This window comes from Dendrobates tinctorius, unplaced genomic scaffold (genome assembly GCF_039654945.1).
Source record: "Dendrobates tinctorius isolate UK_male_01 unplaced genomic scaffold, ASM3965494v1 ptg000124l, whole genome shotgun sequence".
In the NCBI taxonomy this organism is placed as follows: Eukaryota; Metazoa; Chordata; class Amphibia; order Anura; family Dendrobatidae; genus Dendrobates; species Dendrobates tinctorius.
Genome location: NW_027361792.1, coordinates 875,313 through 891,022, shown reverse-complemented (window position 1 = coordinate 891,022; position 15,710 = coordinate 875,313). Strand labels below are relative to the sequence as shown.

The window sequence follows — 15,710 nt, the reverse complement described above, 5'->3', positions numbered from 1 at the left end:
AACCCTTTCTTGCAGGTCAGTAACAGTTCGGGGGAAACTCTGGGAGCAGATAGTGATCTGAGCAGCAATGCTGGGGACACCCTTGGAGGACCCGGAGGAGGGCGGCTGTCAGGATCTAGGGGCGCCATATCTGACAGTGAAATTCAGATGAACTCCTTCACCGGGGCCATATTTGTAAGTACTGATTAATAAATATATATATATATATCAGAAGCGCAGTTGTGTTCTTAAGTGCAGGGTCCACGCGTTTCTGTACTACAAAAAATAAGTGTTAGATTAAAAAAAAAAATCTCATAAATCTGCACCCAAAAGCACAGAACCCCCTGGAGCAGATGGCCTTTGCATATGTCAGTACAGACGCCTGCGGAAGGAAAAGCCGCGTTTCTGCGCGTGGTAACATGGCCGCCAGCAGTGATGAGGCTGGAGCATAACTTGCTACACGCATTAGAGCCGAGAGGCGCAGGTCCGATGCTCACTGGGCGACATGCGAATCACCCTTTATTTGGGCAGCACTAGCGGTTCAGCTCCAGGGCTGCGGTCTGTGGAGCCTTCCTATAGAGGTGGACAGCAAGGTCAGCATGCACGATCCTGAGATTCGGGCCATCCTCTCTGAATGTGCGTCCACTGCTGCCCATATCAGTAGGCCGCATCCTAGAAACCTTTCAGAAGCAGGCAGCAGTCACTTGGCTCCCAATATTTTGGACACGCTGATTACTAAATATCATCTGTTCTGATTTTGATATTTGCTCCACAGGGAAAGCAGCAGATTCTGCGTCCTGGGGAAAGGAATGGCAGCGTCAGTCCGGGACGTCCCCTGCAAGACCTCAGCCAGCGCATTTACCTGTATGAAGGACTGTTGGGTAAGAATTATAGTTCGTGTTTTTTATTACATCTCCCATTATAATGGTGTCACAAAGAAGGAAGCAATGATGTGGTCAGGCCATCACGGGGCAGATCGGTGGTCCGAGTCATCAGTGTATAACCCTCATGTCTCTTGCTGATTATTGATTCATCCCAAATATATAATGCGGCTATCGCCGTGCTCTTTAACCCTTCCTTGCTCTTTTTTTCCCTCTTCTCACGCTGCATTATGCTGTGCACCGGCTTCTTTGTACAGGAAGAGATAAAGGTTCAGTCTGGGACCAGCTCGAGGAGGCAGCGATGGAGACCTTCTCTCTGAGTAATACATCTCTGCAGTCCTGCCCGATACCCCGGCATGCCCGTGTGCTTGTGCATTTGTTTGGGATCTACCCCTCCTGTTCCTCGTTTTTGCATTTAACGCTGTAGTGTATCTATAGATAGAGCAGCTGTATATGACCCAGCTTCAGATTTATAAATTTTCCCACTTCTTCGTATGTATCTGGTGCATTTAGGCCGGTGAACTGCCTGCGGGCAGGAGGGGGTGACCGAAATGAGTGGCTATTGTCAGCTAAAAGATGGCTGCAATAATTGTTAGGTTGATTTCATGGTACGGTAATATACTTGGGGGATGCCGGAGCCATGAACTTTGTCGCCCAATGAGCTGAACCATAAACAAATTTTATCGTGAGTGCAGAAAAATCCTCTCTGTAACAAAGAGGATGGAGCAAAATGTGCAAGATGTCCGTCTGGAAATCCTAGGCTGTGGCAGCATCACAACGTGAGGAAAGTGAATGTGAGCAGATTGTGACCCCCTGATCTTGTGTAATCCATACCTGCTGCCCTTAAGGATCTAGTCCAGGGTGGTCTTCATCATTCAAGGGTCTCGGTCACCTCTATATTGAGGATTTGTGGCGTCATCGTACGTCAGGATAGGACGTAAAGGTATATAGGTTAAACGTGCTGGTTTACAGCAGCGTCATCATTGGGGTAGGACGCCTGATCCCCCGATGTGGAAACCTCTATCTCCAGCATCCAGTAAAGGAGACGACACATGTAAAGGATATCAAGGATCTCCAGATACTTGTGTCAGTCGTAGCCAGATGCATTATTCAGTAGGCGAACGTAGGTACCCAGCTTTATTAGTAGGAAACCAATCTCCTGGGCGGCAGGTAGCAGTACGGTGACCTGCTAATAGGGAGGTGCAAAATACTGTACAGTATCCTAAAAATGCCACCATATAGTGCACTTGTTACACTGGCAATAAAATAATGTCATTCTGTGTCCCACCCTACAGGAGCTGAATAATGCTGCCATATAACGCCAAGGTAATACTACCATACTAGGCCTGAATAATGCTCCCAAAATAATACCACCGTACTGGTCCTGAATAATGCTCCCATATTACGTGACGTAATACCACCGTACTAAGCCGGAATAATGCTCCCATATAATGCCAAAATAATACCACCGTACTAAGCCTGAATACTGCTCCCATATAACTCAAATACCACCGTACTAAGCAGGAATAATACCACTGAACATGAATAATGCTCCGATATAACGCCAAATAATACCACAATACTAAACCTGAGTAACGCTCCAGTATGACGCCAAAATGCCACAGTACCGAGCCTGAATAATGCGCCATTATAGTATCCAAATAATACCATCCGATCTTGGCCGTCTAATTTCACCAGACGATGGGAACCGCATTTCCAGACCCCCATAACATGCCCTAATGATTCTACAAGGTAGCGCTGGACGGGTTCGGCCTCCCCACCGCTCCGGGAAGTTGCCCAGTGTGCCTCCTCTAAAACCAGCTGTGTACGGACTGTCACAGAGATGTGATGTGGGGGGGAATAGATCTCCGTCCTCTTCCCTCCATGTCATGTCCGCCGTCCGTTATGGGAAGGCGAGAGCCCTCGTGTCGGACCCCCTATCACTAGTAAGGGTCGTCCAGCGCTTCCTCCATCAGCTCAGGAGACCCGTTTCGATGGGTTACGTTCCTCCCCAGCAGAAATCTGACTTCAGCTCTGGGTCTTCCGGGGATTGAGCGCAGTGTAGATCGGTCTTTGTTTTTGGTTTGTGGGGTCTCCGGTTTGCACGTGACGTGTTTGTGCATGTTGTGCGGTTGTCCGTCACGCTGTGCAGGACTCTCAGACCGTCGCACTATCGCAGGAAGTGTCATAGTATAAAAAAGAACTACAGCTACAAATGCTCCATCAGCTCCCACCGGTCCTGCAGTGATGGTGTCACCTTCATCAATCACACGACCCCTGCAGCCAATCGTTCCCTGGTCGCACATTCAAGCAGCTGAGGTTAGTGATTGGTGACTTGCAGGACCAGCAGGGACCTCCAGAGCTGCAGGGAAATATATATATTATTTTTTGTACCATTTCGTGCTCTGACTTGAGATCCTGGGCAGCCCCTCTTGTATAAATACAGAGGCTTTATCATAAATTGTGCTCATATTTTAGGTAAGGAACGCTCCACCCTCTGGGACCAAATGCAGTTTTGGGAAGATGCTTTCCTGGATGCGGTGATGCTGGAGAGAGAGGGGATGGGGATGGACCAAGGACCTCAGGAAATGATAGACAGGTGAGACTGCTAGAGGGTTGTGTTGGGGTCCCAGGTTCCGAGCGAGGACCCTGTGTGCAGCCTTGAAGGTGTTGGTGGTATCGTTGCCAAAAGAAGGACTATGGCTGCATTATATACTTGCAGTGCTGCCGCTAATCGTTGGGGGGTCCTATCTTTAGGTATTTCTCTTTGGGGGACCATGACCGGAAGCGCTTGGAGGATGATGAGGACCGTCTGCTGGCGACTCTTCTGCACAATATGGTGGCTTACATGGTGATGATGAAGGTAACAATTCCCTGCTTGTTTGGAGGACTCTGTGGTACATAAAAGTCCTCACCAGCCAGACTCTGCAGCTGGGCCGCGGTATTGCAGGTTGGGGGAACATCATTGCAGATATTTTACCTAGGTGGGCTGCTTATTGCATGGCCCCGGTCATAGTGCGTCCCCCACTGGTGATGGATATTATTCTGGCTGTGCAGGTCAGGGGGTTTGAGCAGTAGCCACAGCTGTGCTCATGAGGGTGATTTTTTTCTGGGGGGGGGGGGGGGGGGAAATATTTATTTTTCAATTTTCTGTATTTGGACAATTACTCTTCCCAGGTTAATAAGACCGATCTGCGCAGGAAGGTTCGACGACTCCTGGGAAAGTGTCACATTGGCTTATCTCACAGCCAACTAATCAACGAGCTGCTGGACAGAGTGAGCGACCTGGTGAGGAGCCGACACGGACGGGTCAATAATGTCACAGGATCAGAAAGAGATAAGCAAAAAGAGTCACAGCACCCTGGTCCAACAGTCAGGTCAGGGATTTAGGGGCCCAGCGGCCGTCGTCGGTGGGTTAAGGGGCCCAGGGGTCGGTGGATTAAGGGGCCCGGAGGGGAGGGGGGTGTTCTTGACTGTCCAACGATCTGGTAATGAAGGGGGGGTCCAGTGGTCATTTCCCTGGTGGTGTAGTTGTCTAGAGTTGTCAGGTCAGGGAGGGATGGTCCAGTGGTGTTTTGTCAGGAGGGGTGTGGGCTAGTGGTCAAGTCAGGGTGGGGTCTGGTAGACAGGTCAGTGGTCGAGTGGTCATGTCAGACTAAAGCCTTCCTGGAGAACCACCTCATACGGCCTCCTCGGCTCCTCTTCTGATTATTGGTCCCTGCTTGCAGCGCTCCCATCTGCCGACTGCTGACCTGGACTTCTTGCCAAGATATGATCATTATTTAATGCTGCATTGCATGGTTGCGTTCTCACCGCACGGGGGTTTTGCACACAGGAAATCTGCTGTTACAGTAGCGGCGTTCTGGATGATTTCCCATGACATGCGTTTGAATTCTGCAGCTCTTCCGTGTGCTGCTGATGTCGTTGCGGGATTCCCCTTCTGTAATGTAAATCTGCACAATTTCTACAGCAAATTCATCAGGAATTACAGCTGTGATTTTTGCTGCTGATTTTCCAGTTGACTTATGTTAAATGCCATCCAGTGGTCGAGCGACTCATGGGATCTAACGTCGGCTCAGGCCAGGAATTCTCATCCGGATTTGGCTGCAGACCGGGGATGATGCGGACACGCTCGGATAAAATAATCGGTTAGCGCCCGAGTGTTCTCCGAGAATACCGTATCCGAGCACATCCGCTCATCACTAATGTGTCCGGTCACTGATCCGCGTGGCCTGTGCTCCTTTGTGCCTTTTTGCATTTCTGTTTCATGCAAAACTGACGTGATTTATCCCGAAATCTAGAACGGCCGAGATCTCAGTGTTCGGCCCAGCGGAAGCCGTCATATCAAGAAGCAGACGTTCGTGGTGCACGCTGGCACGGACACCACTGGAGACCTGTTCTTCATGGAGGTAGGTCACACACGTACTCATATACATGGCTGCTTTTGTTTTTCCAGAATTGGCGCCACACATGTCCATAGGTTATTTGTGGTACTGCAAATCCTTCTCTTTATTAGAACGGAGCTGCGATACCAAACTACCTATGGACTTTTTTTTTTCAGAACAGTTAGATTTTTATAAATTAATACCACGTTTGTTAAAGGGACCGTACCCTTTTAACCGAGATTATCTATTGTGCTGCCAGAGGTGCAAGTTGGGAAAGTATTGGGCCCAACTACCTGTAAGCAATGAGTGCACCGTCACGACCATGCCCCTTTCTGGGTGACGGTGGTGGACCATGAGCGATCAGCAGTCGGTCACTTATCCTGTGGCCTAGGTGACCACTAGTAATATGTGTAACCCTATAACGTGCGCAGTGCGGCCAGTCCTTATCTCACCCCTCTGTTACTTGCAGGTCTGCGATGACTGCATCGTTCTGCGCAGTAACATCGGGGCGGTGTATGAGCGCTGGTGGTACGAGAAGCTCATTAATATGACCTATTGTCCCAAGACCAAAGTCCTTTGTCTGTGGAGAAGGAACGGACAAGAGACACAACTCAACAAGTTCTTCACTAAGAAGGTGCGTACAGGCACGGAGCAATGGCTGCTGCCGTTCTGTTAGACCCCCATCGTCTGTAAAATGGGGCGCACAGCGAGGGGCAGTGAAGAGTAAAGTTTGGATATTTTGTGTTTCCAAAATAAAACTTAATTTTATTCCTTTACTTTATTTCTCTAGTGTCGGGAGCTCTACTACTGTGTAAAGGAAAGTATGGAGAGAGCGGCGGCCCGGCAGCAGAGCATTAAGCCAGGTAATGTCTACACAGCCGTGTGTGACCCGTGCGGGTTACTAGGGCGTATTCGTGTCACCGACGAAGGGGTTTATGGCCGCCATGTAATACCATGTGTTCACACGGGGCTTGTCATGATCAGAAAACCCTTAATGGTTATCGCAATCAGTGGCCACCAATTGGGAACTTCATCCTTTCCTTTGTCATACAAATGTGTACAATCCTATTTACTTTATTTTAGAGAAGCTTAAAGGGGTTGTCCAGGACTTTAACATTGATGCCCTATCCTTACAATTGGTCATCAATACCAGATCAGTGGGTGTGAGACCCCCGGTAGTCCCATGGTGGTCAGGTGCACACGTTGTCACAGCACAGCTGCGCACACCATGTAGTGTCTCTTTACTATGGGGGTAAAGGGGACGCAACCCCGACTCAGCAGTGCAGCCTTTTTATTTTTAGGATCAGTAGTCGGACCCCCACTTACTGTTGGCCCTATAAATCTCTGAGTGTGCAGCATAAAGTACAGTCTGGGACATCGTGACGCACATTCGCCTTTCAGAGCAGTTTTGTTTTACAAGTCTTTGTTCACACATTGTCCTTACATAGAAACAAACGCCGCATTACGGAAGTGAAAAAATAAATCCACATTTAGCCCCCTGCTCACCTTTTTTCATTTTTTGTCTCGCAGGCCCAGAGCTTGGTGGCGAGTTCCCAGTTCAAGACATGAAAACTGGGGAAGGGGGTCTCCTCCAAGTGACCCTGGAAGGCATTAACCTGAAATTCATGCACAGTCAGGTATGAGGGGAGTGTGAATGCGGGCAGCATAGTGTGTCTGCGTAGGGTACGGTGTATGTAAGTAGGGGTGGTGGCCCCGTCCATACTTGTACTTGTGTCTTCATACATTGTGTTGTGTCCTCACCAGACCGTGCACCATTGTAGTGTGTGGGATGCAGTGTGCCGGGTCCCCCCATATCTTCAGCCCCTCTTCTGCCCCTCAGTCTGTGTCTCCTCCGCTTGCTCTAGCTGTGTGACACTTGTGCCGTCTCTCGCTGTCTTTGCTCCATGCTGCCCTTTGCCTGCTAGGATCGAGGGTGTCTGATGCTGTCGTTTTGTAGCCCCCTCTCCCAGCGCTGAACCTCCATCCACAGCTCATTCTCAGGTCACCCAGGTGGGGGGGAAAAGGGGCAAAATATAAATTCAGGTCCGCATTCATCACAAGGTCACCCAGGGCTCAGCAGGTCATCCACACAAGAATGCGAGGACAACGTGCAGATTCCACACTGATTGTTCTACTTTCTTCCAGTGCTGTCCACTCATAAGTGAGCAGATTTTACACTCGGGTGCGGGGTCCGGTGTGATCTCCCCTCCATATAAGTTTGAGCAGGGCCTGCGCTCCGTGCTGGGTGAGGAGCAGGGACGGATTTGATGACGGGGCTACTTTTTTTTTTTTTTTTTTCTCCTGGCCTCCCCGTATTGATGTTCTGGTCTGGGCTGTGTGTTGCTGAGGGTTATACGAAGTGAGGGGCGGTGTGGTCTCGCTATGTCACTAACAGTCTCATTTCTCTCCCACGCTCACTCCTCCTGCAAGGAGCGGAAGGTACTCACTCTGCCGCCATCTTTGCTTCTCGCTGCTCTCCCTTCCCTCTCCTGTTAGTTTTGAGCTGTCTGTGCTACCTCCTCCCGTCTTACCTCCAACACTTTTCTTCCCCCCGGCTTTAGTTCTGGTTTACCTCCTGATTATTTGCTGTGTTTTAGGGTTTGTCTCCCCATTATTCCAAAGCTGTTTTCTCCCCTCGACTCATTAATTCTGTTACAGAAATGTTGTGACCTCCAGAAAGATCCTGGATATGAAAAATTAACCAGTGCCTTCTGTCTCTCTCCCTTTCCCTCACAATCTCTCTTCCTGTCTGCTACATCCTTTCCCGTTCTCTCGGTGCTTTCACCATCTACTCTTTATCCTTTCCCTCCTCACATTTCCTCTTACATTATCTTCCTTCCCTTCGTCTTTATCCTTTCCCTCCTTTCATTTCCTCTTACATTCTCTTCCACCCCCTTCTCTTTATCCTTTCCCTCCTCTTTGATTTCCTCGTACATTCACCTCCTCTCCCTCCTGTTTCATTTCCTCTTCTCTTCCTTTCCCTCCTCTTTCATTTCCTCTTCTCTTCCTTTCCCTCCTCTTTCATTTCCTCTTCTCTTCCTTTCCCTCCTCTTTCATTTCCTCTTCTCTTCCTTTCCCTCCTCTTTCATTTCCTCTTCTCTTCCTTTCCCTCCTCTTTCATTTCCTCTTCTCTTCCTTTCCCTCCTCTTTCATTTCCTCTTCTCTTCCTTTCCCTCCTCTTTCATTTCCTCTTCTCTTCCTTTCCCTCCTCTTTCATTTCCTCTTCTCTTCCTTTCCCTCCTCTTTCATTTCCTCTTCTCTTCCTTTCCCTCCTCTTTCATTTCCTCTTCTCTTCCTTTCCCTCCTCTTTCATTTCCTCTTCTCTTCCTTTCCCTCCTCTTTCATTTCCTCTTCTCTTCTCTTCCTCTCTTCCCCCGTCTTTTTTTTCCCTGTCCCTTCTCTCCTCCAGGTTTTTATACAGCTGAATCACATAAAAAAGTGTAACACTGTACGGGGCGTCTTTGTCTTGGAGGAATTTGGTAATTACCGTCCTTGTGCCGCTGGGTCTGTATTGCTATGGCCGTAACTCTGAGTGTAGGAAGCCCCATATTTAACGCCCGTCTCTGGAGGGGAGGTTTTTTGGGGTGTTTCCAGGAATATCGTAAAGATATGTCTTGGGGGTCCTCTGAGTTACCGCCATATAATGTGTGCTGCGTCTGCCTGTGGCATCTATGAAAACCTTCCTCCTCCGATCAGGTAATGCTCTACCCCATTGCCCAGTCCTAGACGTTACTTCTGCCACTTTATGGGATCCCCTCATAGCAGAGACGTGTCATGAGTCCGGCCGCAGGTATTTATTCTGTAGAAGTGTTATCTTTTTAAAACTTTTTAGATGAGCCTTTAGATCACATGATGCCATCAATTAAAGGTGGTGTTCCCATCTGGGGCACTTATGGCATTTTATGGGATATTAATATTAGGAATCCTAATATAAAGGTCGGTTAGATGATTTGTGCCTGTCATGACCTCCATAGGGCGCCTCTCGCTCTGGAGGGCCATCCCCACCATGCATTGCACATGGCGCCCATTGATTTGTATTAAGAGTTGTGTAATGCCTCGCTCCTCCTGTGGTGGCGCTGCAGGGGATTGAACACTTTTATAGGATTACTCTTCAGATTAAAGCTGATTGCTTTGAGTTCGGAAACTCTTCGCTCAACCTATTTTTTTTTTTTTTTTAATGTCCTCCTCTACTATGGGTTGTGTACAACCCCTTTAAGTGATAGTATTAGGCCCCCTGATTTGCAGAGTGAGACTAAGAGGCTCATACAGGAGGACCCTGCTCCCTTTTCATGTTTCCGAACATCCCAAAATGTCCACAGTTGTTTTTTTTTTTTTTTTTTTTCTGCCCGGCAGCCCCCGTGTCCTCGTCTGTCCGTACGATGTTTATGTTATCACTGTTTGATGCGGGGATGTAAAAGCGGCAAACAAACTACTCTAGACCTACACGTTACTAGCACAGTGGACGTCATCCGGGTGCTTGTGCGCATGTGGGACCCCTCTGGCCGCACAGACCCCCAAAGCTTACCAGACCTCAACACGCTCCCCCATGACAACACTTCCTGCCCTGTGTTCTGGAAGCTTAATATGAGGGTTGTGCTATAAACACATGAGCATAAACGATAAATGTGTGATGGCTGCCTTTCATCCGAGAACGGGGGGCCCAGTGTCCCTTGTGACTGGAGCAGTAGTGTGCGTGTGCGACCACCTCCTATAGACAGTAAATGGAGCGGTAGTGAGTGTGTGTGACCACCTCCTATAGACGGTGACTGAAGCGGTAGTGAGGGTGTGTGCGACCACCTATAGACGGTGACTGGAGCGGTAGTGAGTTTGTGCGACCACCTCCTATAGACGGTGACTGGAGCGGTAGTGAGCGTGTGCGACCACCTCCTATAGACGGTGACTGGAGCGGTAGTGAGCGTGTGCGACCACCTCCTATAGACGGTGAATGGAGCGGTAGTGAGCGTGTGCGACCACCTCCTATAGACGGTGAATGGAGCGGTAGTGAGCGTGTGTGACCACCTCCTATAGACGTGAATGGAGTGGTAGTGAGCGTGTGTGACCACCTCCTATAGACGTGAATGGAGTGGTAGTGAGCGTGTGCGACCACCTCCTATAGACGGTGAATGGAGTGGTAGTGAGCGTGTGTGACCACCTCCTATAGACGGTGACTGGAGCGGTAGTGAGTGTGTGCGACCACCTCCTATAGACGGTGAATGGAGCGGCAGTAAGCGTGTGCGACCACCTCCTATAGATGGTGACTGGAGCGGTAGTGTCATGTGCCCCGTCCTGTGTGACACGGCCAGCAGGCCAGTAACTATGCATGGCTCCTCCATCCCTGTCCTTGTATGCATGGCATCCCTGTTGCTGTCTTTGTATGCATGGCTCCCCTGTCCCAGTCCTTGTATGCATGGTGTCACGTGCCCCGTCCTGTGTGACACGGCCAGCAGGCCGGTAACTAATACAACAAGATACGGGATAGGGAAACATTTACAACGGTGGGCCCTGCGATAGGAAACGGGGGACGTGGGGACCTCCTGCACTCCCCTGAGTCAGTGTCCCTAACACTCCTGACGTTCCCTATACAGGCTCCTCACCTGTCGCCGATCAGGATACCTGTCACCCTAGCACACCCTACACCTATTCCTTACTAGGGAGCTGGGTGGTGCAGGCACTGGCCCCACCGCTGTACTAACACCAACATGAGGAAAAGTGACAAACAGGGAAACACTTAGCTTTGCTCTGATGCACTTGCTCCAGGCAACAGAGTCCAACACCTGAGTGCATCTTCCTCCCACCGTGTCCAACACCTGGGTGCAGCTGTCCAGCAACGGCGTCCAGCACCCGAGTGCCGCTTTGGAGCAACAGTGTCCAGCACCTGAGTGCAGCTGTCCAGCATCTGAGTGCAGCTTCCAGCAAAAGAGTCCAGCAACTGAGTGCAGCTCTACACCATAGCTGCCACTCCACCAAGCTTTGCAAGAATTCTTCACTGACACCATAGCTGCCACTCCACCATGCTTTACACGAACGCCTCGCTGACACCATAGCTGCCACTCCAGGACTCTGACTGAGCTGTCCTGGACTCTCCTCAGCTCCTTCCTTCACCCAGCATGGTTGGAAAAGCCCAAAAGTATCACCAACGTTAGAACAACTGACACACCTTTATTGAGTAAACACACCTGTTAGTGATTCCCGTGCAATTACACTAACCACCACCGGGGGCAAAACTATTTCTAAGCACAAAGCTTAGAGAGAGGAAAAAAAAAAGGTTACCAGAGCTCTTATCTGACATGATCCCGCATGCATCATGACAAGTAGTGAGCGTGTGCGACCACCTCCTATAGATGGTGACTGGAGTGGTTGTGAATGTGTGCGACCACCTCCTATAGACGGTGACTGGAGCGGTCATGAGCATGTGCGACCTCCTATAGATGGTGACTGGAGCGGTAGTGAGCGTGTGCGACCACCTCCTATAGAGGGTGGTGACTGGAGCGGTAGTGAGCGTGTGCGAGCACCTATAGACGGTGAATGGAGCGGTAGTGAGCGTGTGCGACCACCTCCTATAGACAGTGACTGGAGCGGTAGTGAGTGTGTGCGGCCACCTCCTATAGACGGTGACTGGAGCGGTAGTGAGCGTGTGCGACCACCTCCTATAGACGGTGAATGGAGCGGTAGTGAGCGTGTGCGACCACCTCCTATAGACGGTGAATGGAGCGGTAGTGAGCGTGTGCGACCACCTCCTATAGACGTGAATGGAGTGGTAGTGAGCGTGTGTGACCACCTCCTATAGACGGTGACTGGAGCTGTAGTGAGCGTGTGCGGCCACCTCCTATAGACGGTGAATGGAGCGGTAGTGAGCGTGTGCGACCACCTCCTATAGATGGTGAATGGAGCGGTAGTGAGCGTGTGCGACCACCTCCTATAGACAGTGACTGGAGCGGTAGTGAGTGTGTGCGGCCACCTCCTATAGACGGTGACTGGAGCGGTAGTGAGCGTGTGCGACCACTTCCTATAGACGGTGAATGGAGCGGTAGTGAGTGTGTGCGACCACCTCCTATAGACTGTGAATGGAGCGGTAGTGAGCGTGTGCGGCCACCTCCTATAGACGGTGAATGGAGCGGTAGTGAGTGTGTGCGACCACCTCCTATAGACGGTGAATGGAGCGGTAGTGAGTGTGTGCGACCACCTCCTATAGACGGTGAATGGAGCGGTAGTGAGCAGGGCTGTGGAGTCGGTAAGCCAAACCTGTGACTCCGACTCCTCAATTTCCCTTACACCGACTCCGACTCCGACTCCACGACTCCCACACATATTGCTTATATTTAAGTGAAAAATTTATTGTAGTACAATGTGAACCTCAGACATTTAATAATTTTTATGATCCAATAATCAAGATATTTAGATAGAACAGAATATATATTGGTGTACTACCCGGTTTTCATTCTTTTTGGTACAGATACGATATGGATAGACAGATATGGATATATAGATAGAGCAGATTTCTAATCTGCTTTTGCTATTGAAAACATCTATGAGCTCAAAAACCTTTCAGGTGATGCAGTTTTTTAAAAATCTGATCGGCTTTTGCAGCTGAAAAACGTATCCTCAAAAAAACACAGGAAAAACGCTGTGTGTGAATGTAGCCTTAGATCAGGAATATAACAGCCATTTATAGGACATTTCATAACTTTCCCAAACTCCTATGAAAAAATATTCAGCACATTCTACATTGAACTACTGTACCCAATTTATTATATATTTTAGGAGTCTGAGTCGGTCCATTTTATACCGACTCCAACTCCGACTCCACCAAAATGAGCACCGACTCCGACTCCACGACTCCGACTCCACAGCCCTGGTAGTGAGTGTGTGCGACCACCTCCTATAGAATGTGACTGGGGCGATGGTTGCACATGCTCAATACTCCTCCAATACCGTGTGATATTAGTGTGTTCTCGTTAGTGTGCGGACACCCAGTGATACATTTGACACCTATGTTATACTTGACAACCCCTTAAATTATCGGGCGTGTTCTGTCATCGGGGCAGTTTTCTTCACTTCTGCCATTGGCTCTGGATTTCGGAGCTGGACTCTGGTCGGCTTTAGACTCGTCATCCCTTTGATAACACTGAGATGAGAGGACACAAGGCCGGAAGTGTTGTCATAGGGATTCAGTCCGATCTTTTCTCAGTAAAGTCAAACTTGATGACCTTTATTACGTGTCTCGTCTCTCTGATGTTTTTGGGACTTTCTTGCTATTTTTGTCATGACCCCACAATCGATTCTTAGTTTTGTTACTTGCACAGAAATCCTCACGTGCGGACCCCCGGCCGCGGCGCCGGACCCTGACATTTGATTCTTCTGACCTTGCTTCCCTGGGTGTCGTTGTGCCATTTAATCCTCTGTTGTCATTGTGCCTCTCCCCTACTCCGTGCTCGGATGTCCCCGTGTTGTGGTGTCTGTGGCCATTTCTCATGTCCTCTGTACCCCCCCACTGGGTGTCCTCTACCCCCCCCAGGTGTCCTCTAACCCACTGGGTGCCCTCTAGGGCCCCCCCCACTGGGTGCCCTCTAGGGCCCCCCCTCCCACTGGGTGTCCTCTGGGCCCCCCCCCACTGGGTGTCCTCTAGGGCCCCCCCACTGGGTGTCCTCTAGGGCCCCCCCCCCACTGGGTGTCCTCTAGGGCCCCCCCCACTGGGTGTCCTCTAGGCCCCCCCCCACTGGGTGTTCTCTAGGGCCCCCCCCCACTGGGTGTCCTCTAGGGCCCCCCCCACTGGGTGTCCTCTAGGGCCCCCCCCCCCACTGGGTGTCCTCTAGGGCCCCCCCCCCACTGGGTGTCCTCTAGGGCCCCCCCCACTGGGTGTCCTCTAGGGCCCCCCCCACTGGGTGTCCTCTAGGGCCCCCCCCACTGGGTGTCCTCTAGGGCCCCCCCACTGGGTGTCCTCTAGGGCCCCCCCACTGGGTGTCCTCTAGGGCCCCCCCACTGGGTGTCCTCTAGGGCCCCCCCCCACTGGGTGTCCTCTAGGGCCCCCCCACTGGGTGTCCTCTAGGGCCCCCCCCACTGGGTGTCCTCTGTGCCCCCCCCCCCCCCCCCCCAAAAGGGTGTCCTCTAGGCGCCCCCCACTGGGTGTACTCTACCCCCACCCTCCACTGGGTGTCCTCTGTAGCCCCCACTCCCTGTTGGGTGTCCTCTGTAGCCCATCCCCCCCCCCCCCCGCTTGGGTGTCCTCTAGCCCCCCCCGCTGGGTGTCCACTGTAGCCCCCCCACCGGGTGTTCTCTGTAGCCCTCCCCCCCCGCTCGGTGTCCGAACTCCCTCTGGTTTCTCTGTTTCTTTGTGTTTTTGAACTTTCTGTTTTGTCTCTTGGATCCGATTTTAGTTCCTGAAACTAAAGAAGTGGTGAGCCACCGATACAAGACCCCCATGGTAAGTGGCCGCCGACCCTCAAGGCTTCTATCAAATTACGACTTTGTGATTCTACGTTAAAGGGGCGGCTTACATAGCTGATCTCTGCGGGTCCTACTGCTGGGACCCCACCAATTCTGAGATGCCCTGTAGGCCATGGAGGTGCGATGGACACCTCCGCTCCAGGCTAATGGGAGATTTCATAATCGGTCGGGTCAGATCCATAGCAATCATTAATACCTGCCCAGCAGGCTATAACGCTTTTAAAGGAGTTCTCCATTATTGGACAACCCCTCAATTGCTTAAGGACCCTACGTAAAATAAGCCAAATAAAGCGCACTCCTCCTCTAAAACCTTGGCTGCTTAAGACAGCGCCACCCATGTCTGCAAGTTGTGTCTGGCACTGCAATTTCATCTCCATTGGAGTAAATGGGACTGTGATGCAACAAACACAACCTGAAAGACGGAGGCCATGTTGTGCCAGCCTTGTACCCGATCTCTTTGGCCCCCGGACTTGGTAGGGGATATAGTCGCCCCCTGCTGTTGGTTTTTGGGGACCCCCCTTCCTTCCACCAGATTTATATTTCAGGTCTAATGTGATTAATGTATAAGGTTCTGCTGTGGTTGGGATCCTCACTCCCTCCTTATCTCGTCTGCATCCCATGCACCGAGCAGGGGTCTGGTCGCTGTGGTCAGTAATCCATGCGGCCCCGGGGGTCTAGTCGCTGTGGTCAGTAATCCTTGTGGCCCCGAGATTGTGGTCGCCGTCAGTAATCCTTGTGGCCTCGAGATTGTGGTCGCCGTTAGTAATCCTTGCGGCTCCGGGTTTGTGGTCGCGGTCTGTAATCCTTGTGGTCCTGGGTTTTGTGGTCGCGGTCTGTAATCCTTGTGGTCCTGGGTTTTGTGGTCGCGGTCTGCAATCCTTGTGTCCCTGGGTTTGTGGTCGCGGTCTGTAATCCTTGTGGCCCTGGGTTTGTGGTCGCGGTCTGTAATCCTTGTGGCCCTGGTTTTGTGGTCACAGTCTGTAATCCTTGCGGCCTCAGGGTTGTGGTCACGGTCCGTAAT

At 50.9% G+C, this 15,710-nt stretch overlaps 1 protein-coding gene across 20 annotated transcripts in view; it reads left to right on the top strand.

Moving 5' to 3' along the window:
- Window positions 1-15,710, top strand: part of MADD (MAP kinase activating death domain) — a 66,477-nt gene that overhangs the window by 48,061 nt on the left and 2,706 nt on the right. For 11 of the 20 annotated variants that reach the window (XM_073541607.1, XM_073541602.1, XM_073541606.1 and 8 more), the window contains 12 exons: window positions 16-174; window positions 755-860; window positions 1,118-1,180; window positions 3,339-3,459; window positions 3,618-3,723; window positions 4,038-4,148; window positions 5,162-5,269; window positions 5,715-5,879; window positions 6,036-6,108; window positions 6,776-6,882; window positions 8,655-8,724; window positions 14,620-14,666. In XM_073541607.1, coding sequence (XP_073397708.1) covers window positions 16-174; window positions 755-860; window positions 1,118-1,180; window positions 3,339-3,459; window positions 3,618-3,723; window positions 4,038-4,148; window positions 5,162-5,269; window positions 5,715-5,879; window positions 6,036-6,108; window positions 6,776-6,882; window positions 8,655-8,724; window positions 14,620-14,666 — 1,236 coding nt within the window. Of the gene's footprint in view, window positions 1-15; window positions 175-754; window positions 861-1,117; window positions 1,181-3,338; window positions 3,460-3,617; window positions 3,724-4,037; window positions 4,149-5,161; window positions 5,270-5,714; window positions 5,880-6,035; window positions 6,109-6,775; window positions 6,883-8,654; window positions 8,725-8,941; window positions 10,177-14,619; window positions 14,667-15,710 lie in introns of those variants that run through there. The other 9 variants (XM_073541619.1, XM_073541615.1, XM_073541617.1 and 6 more) reach the window with 4 other exon arrangements.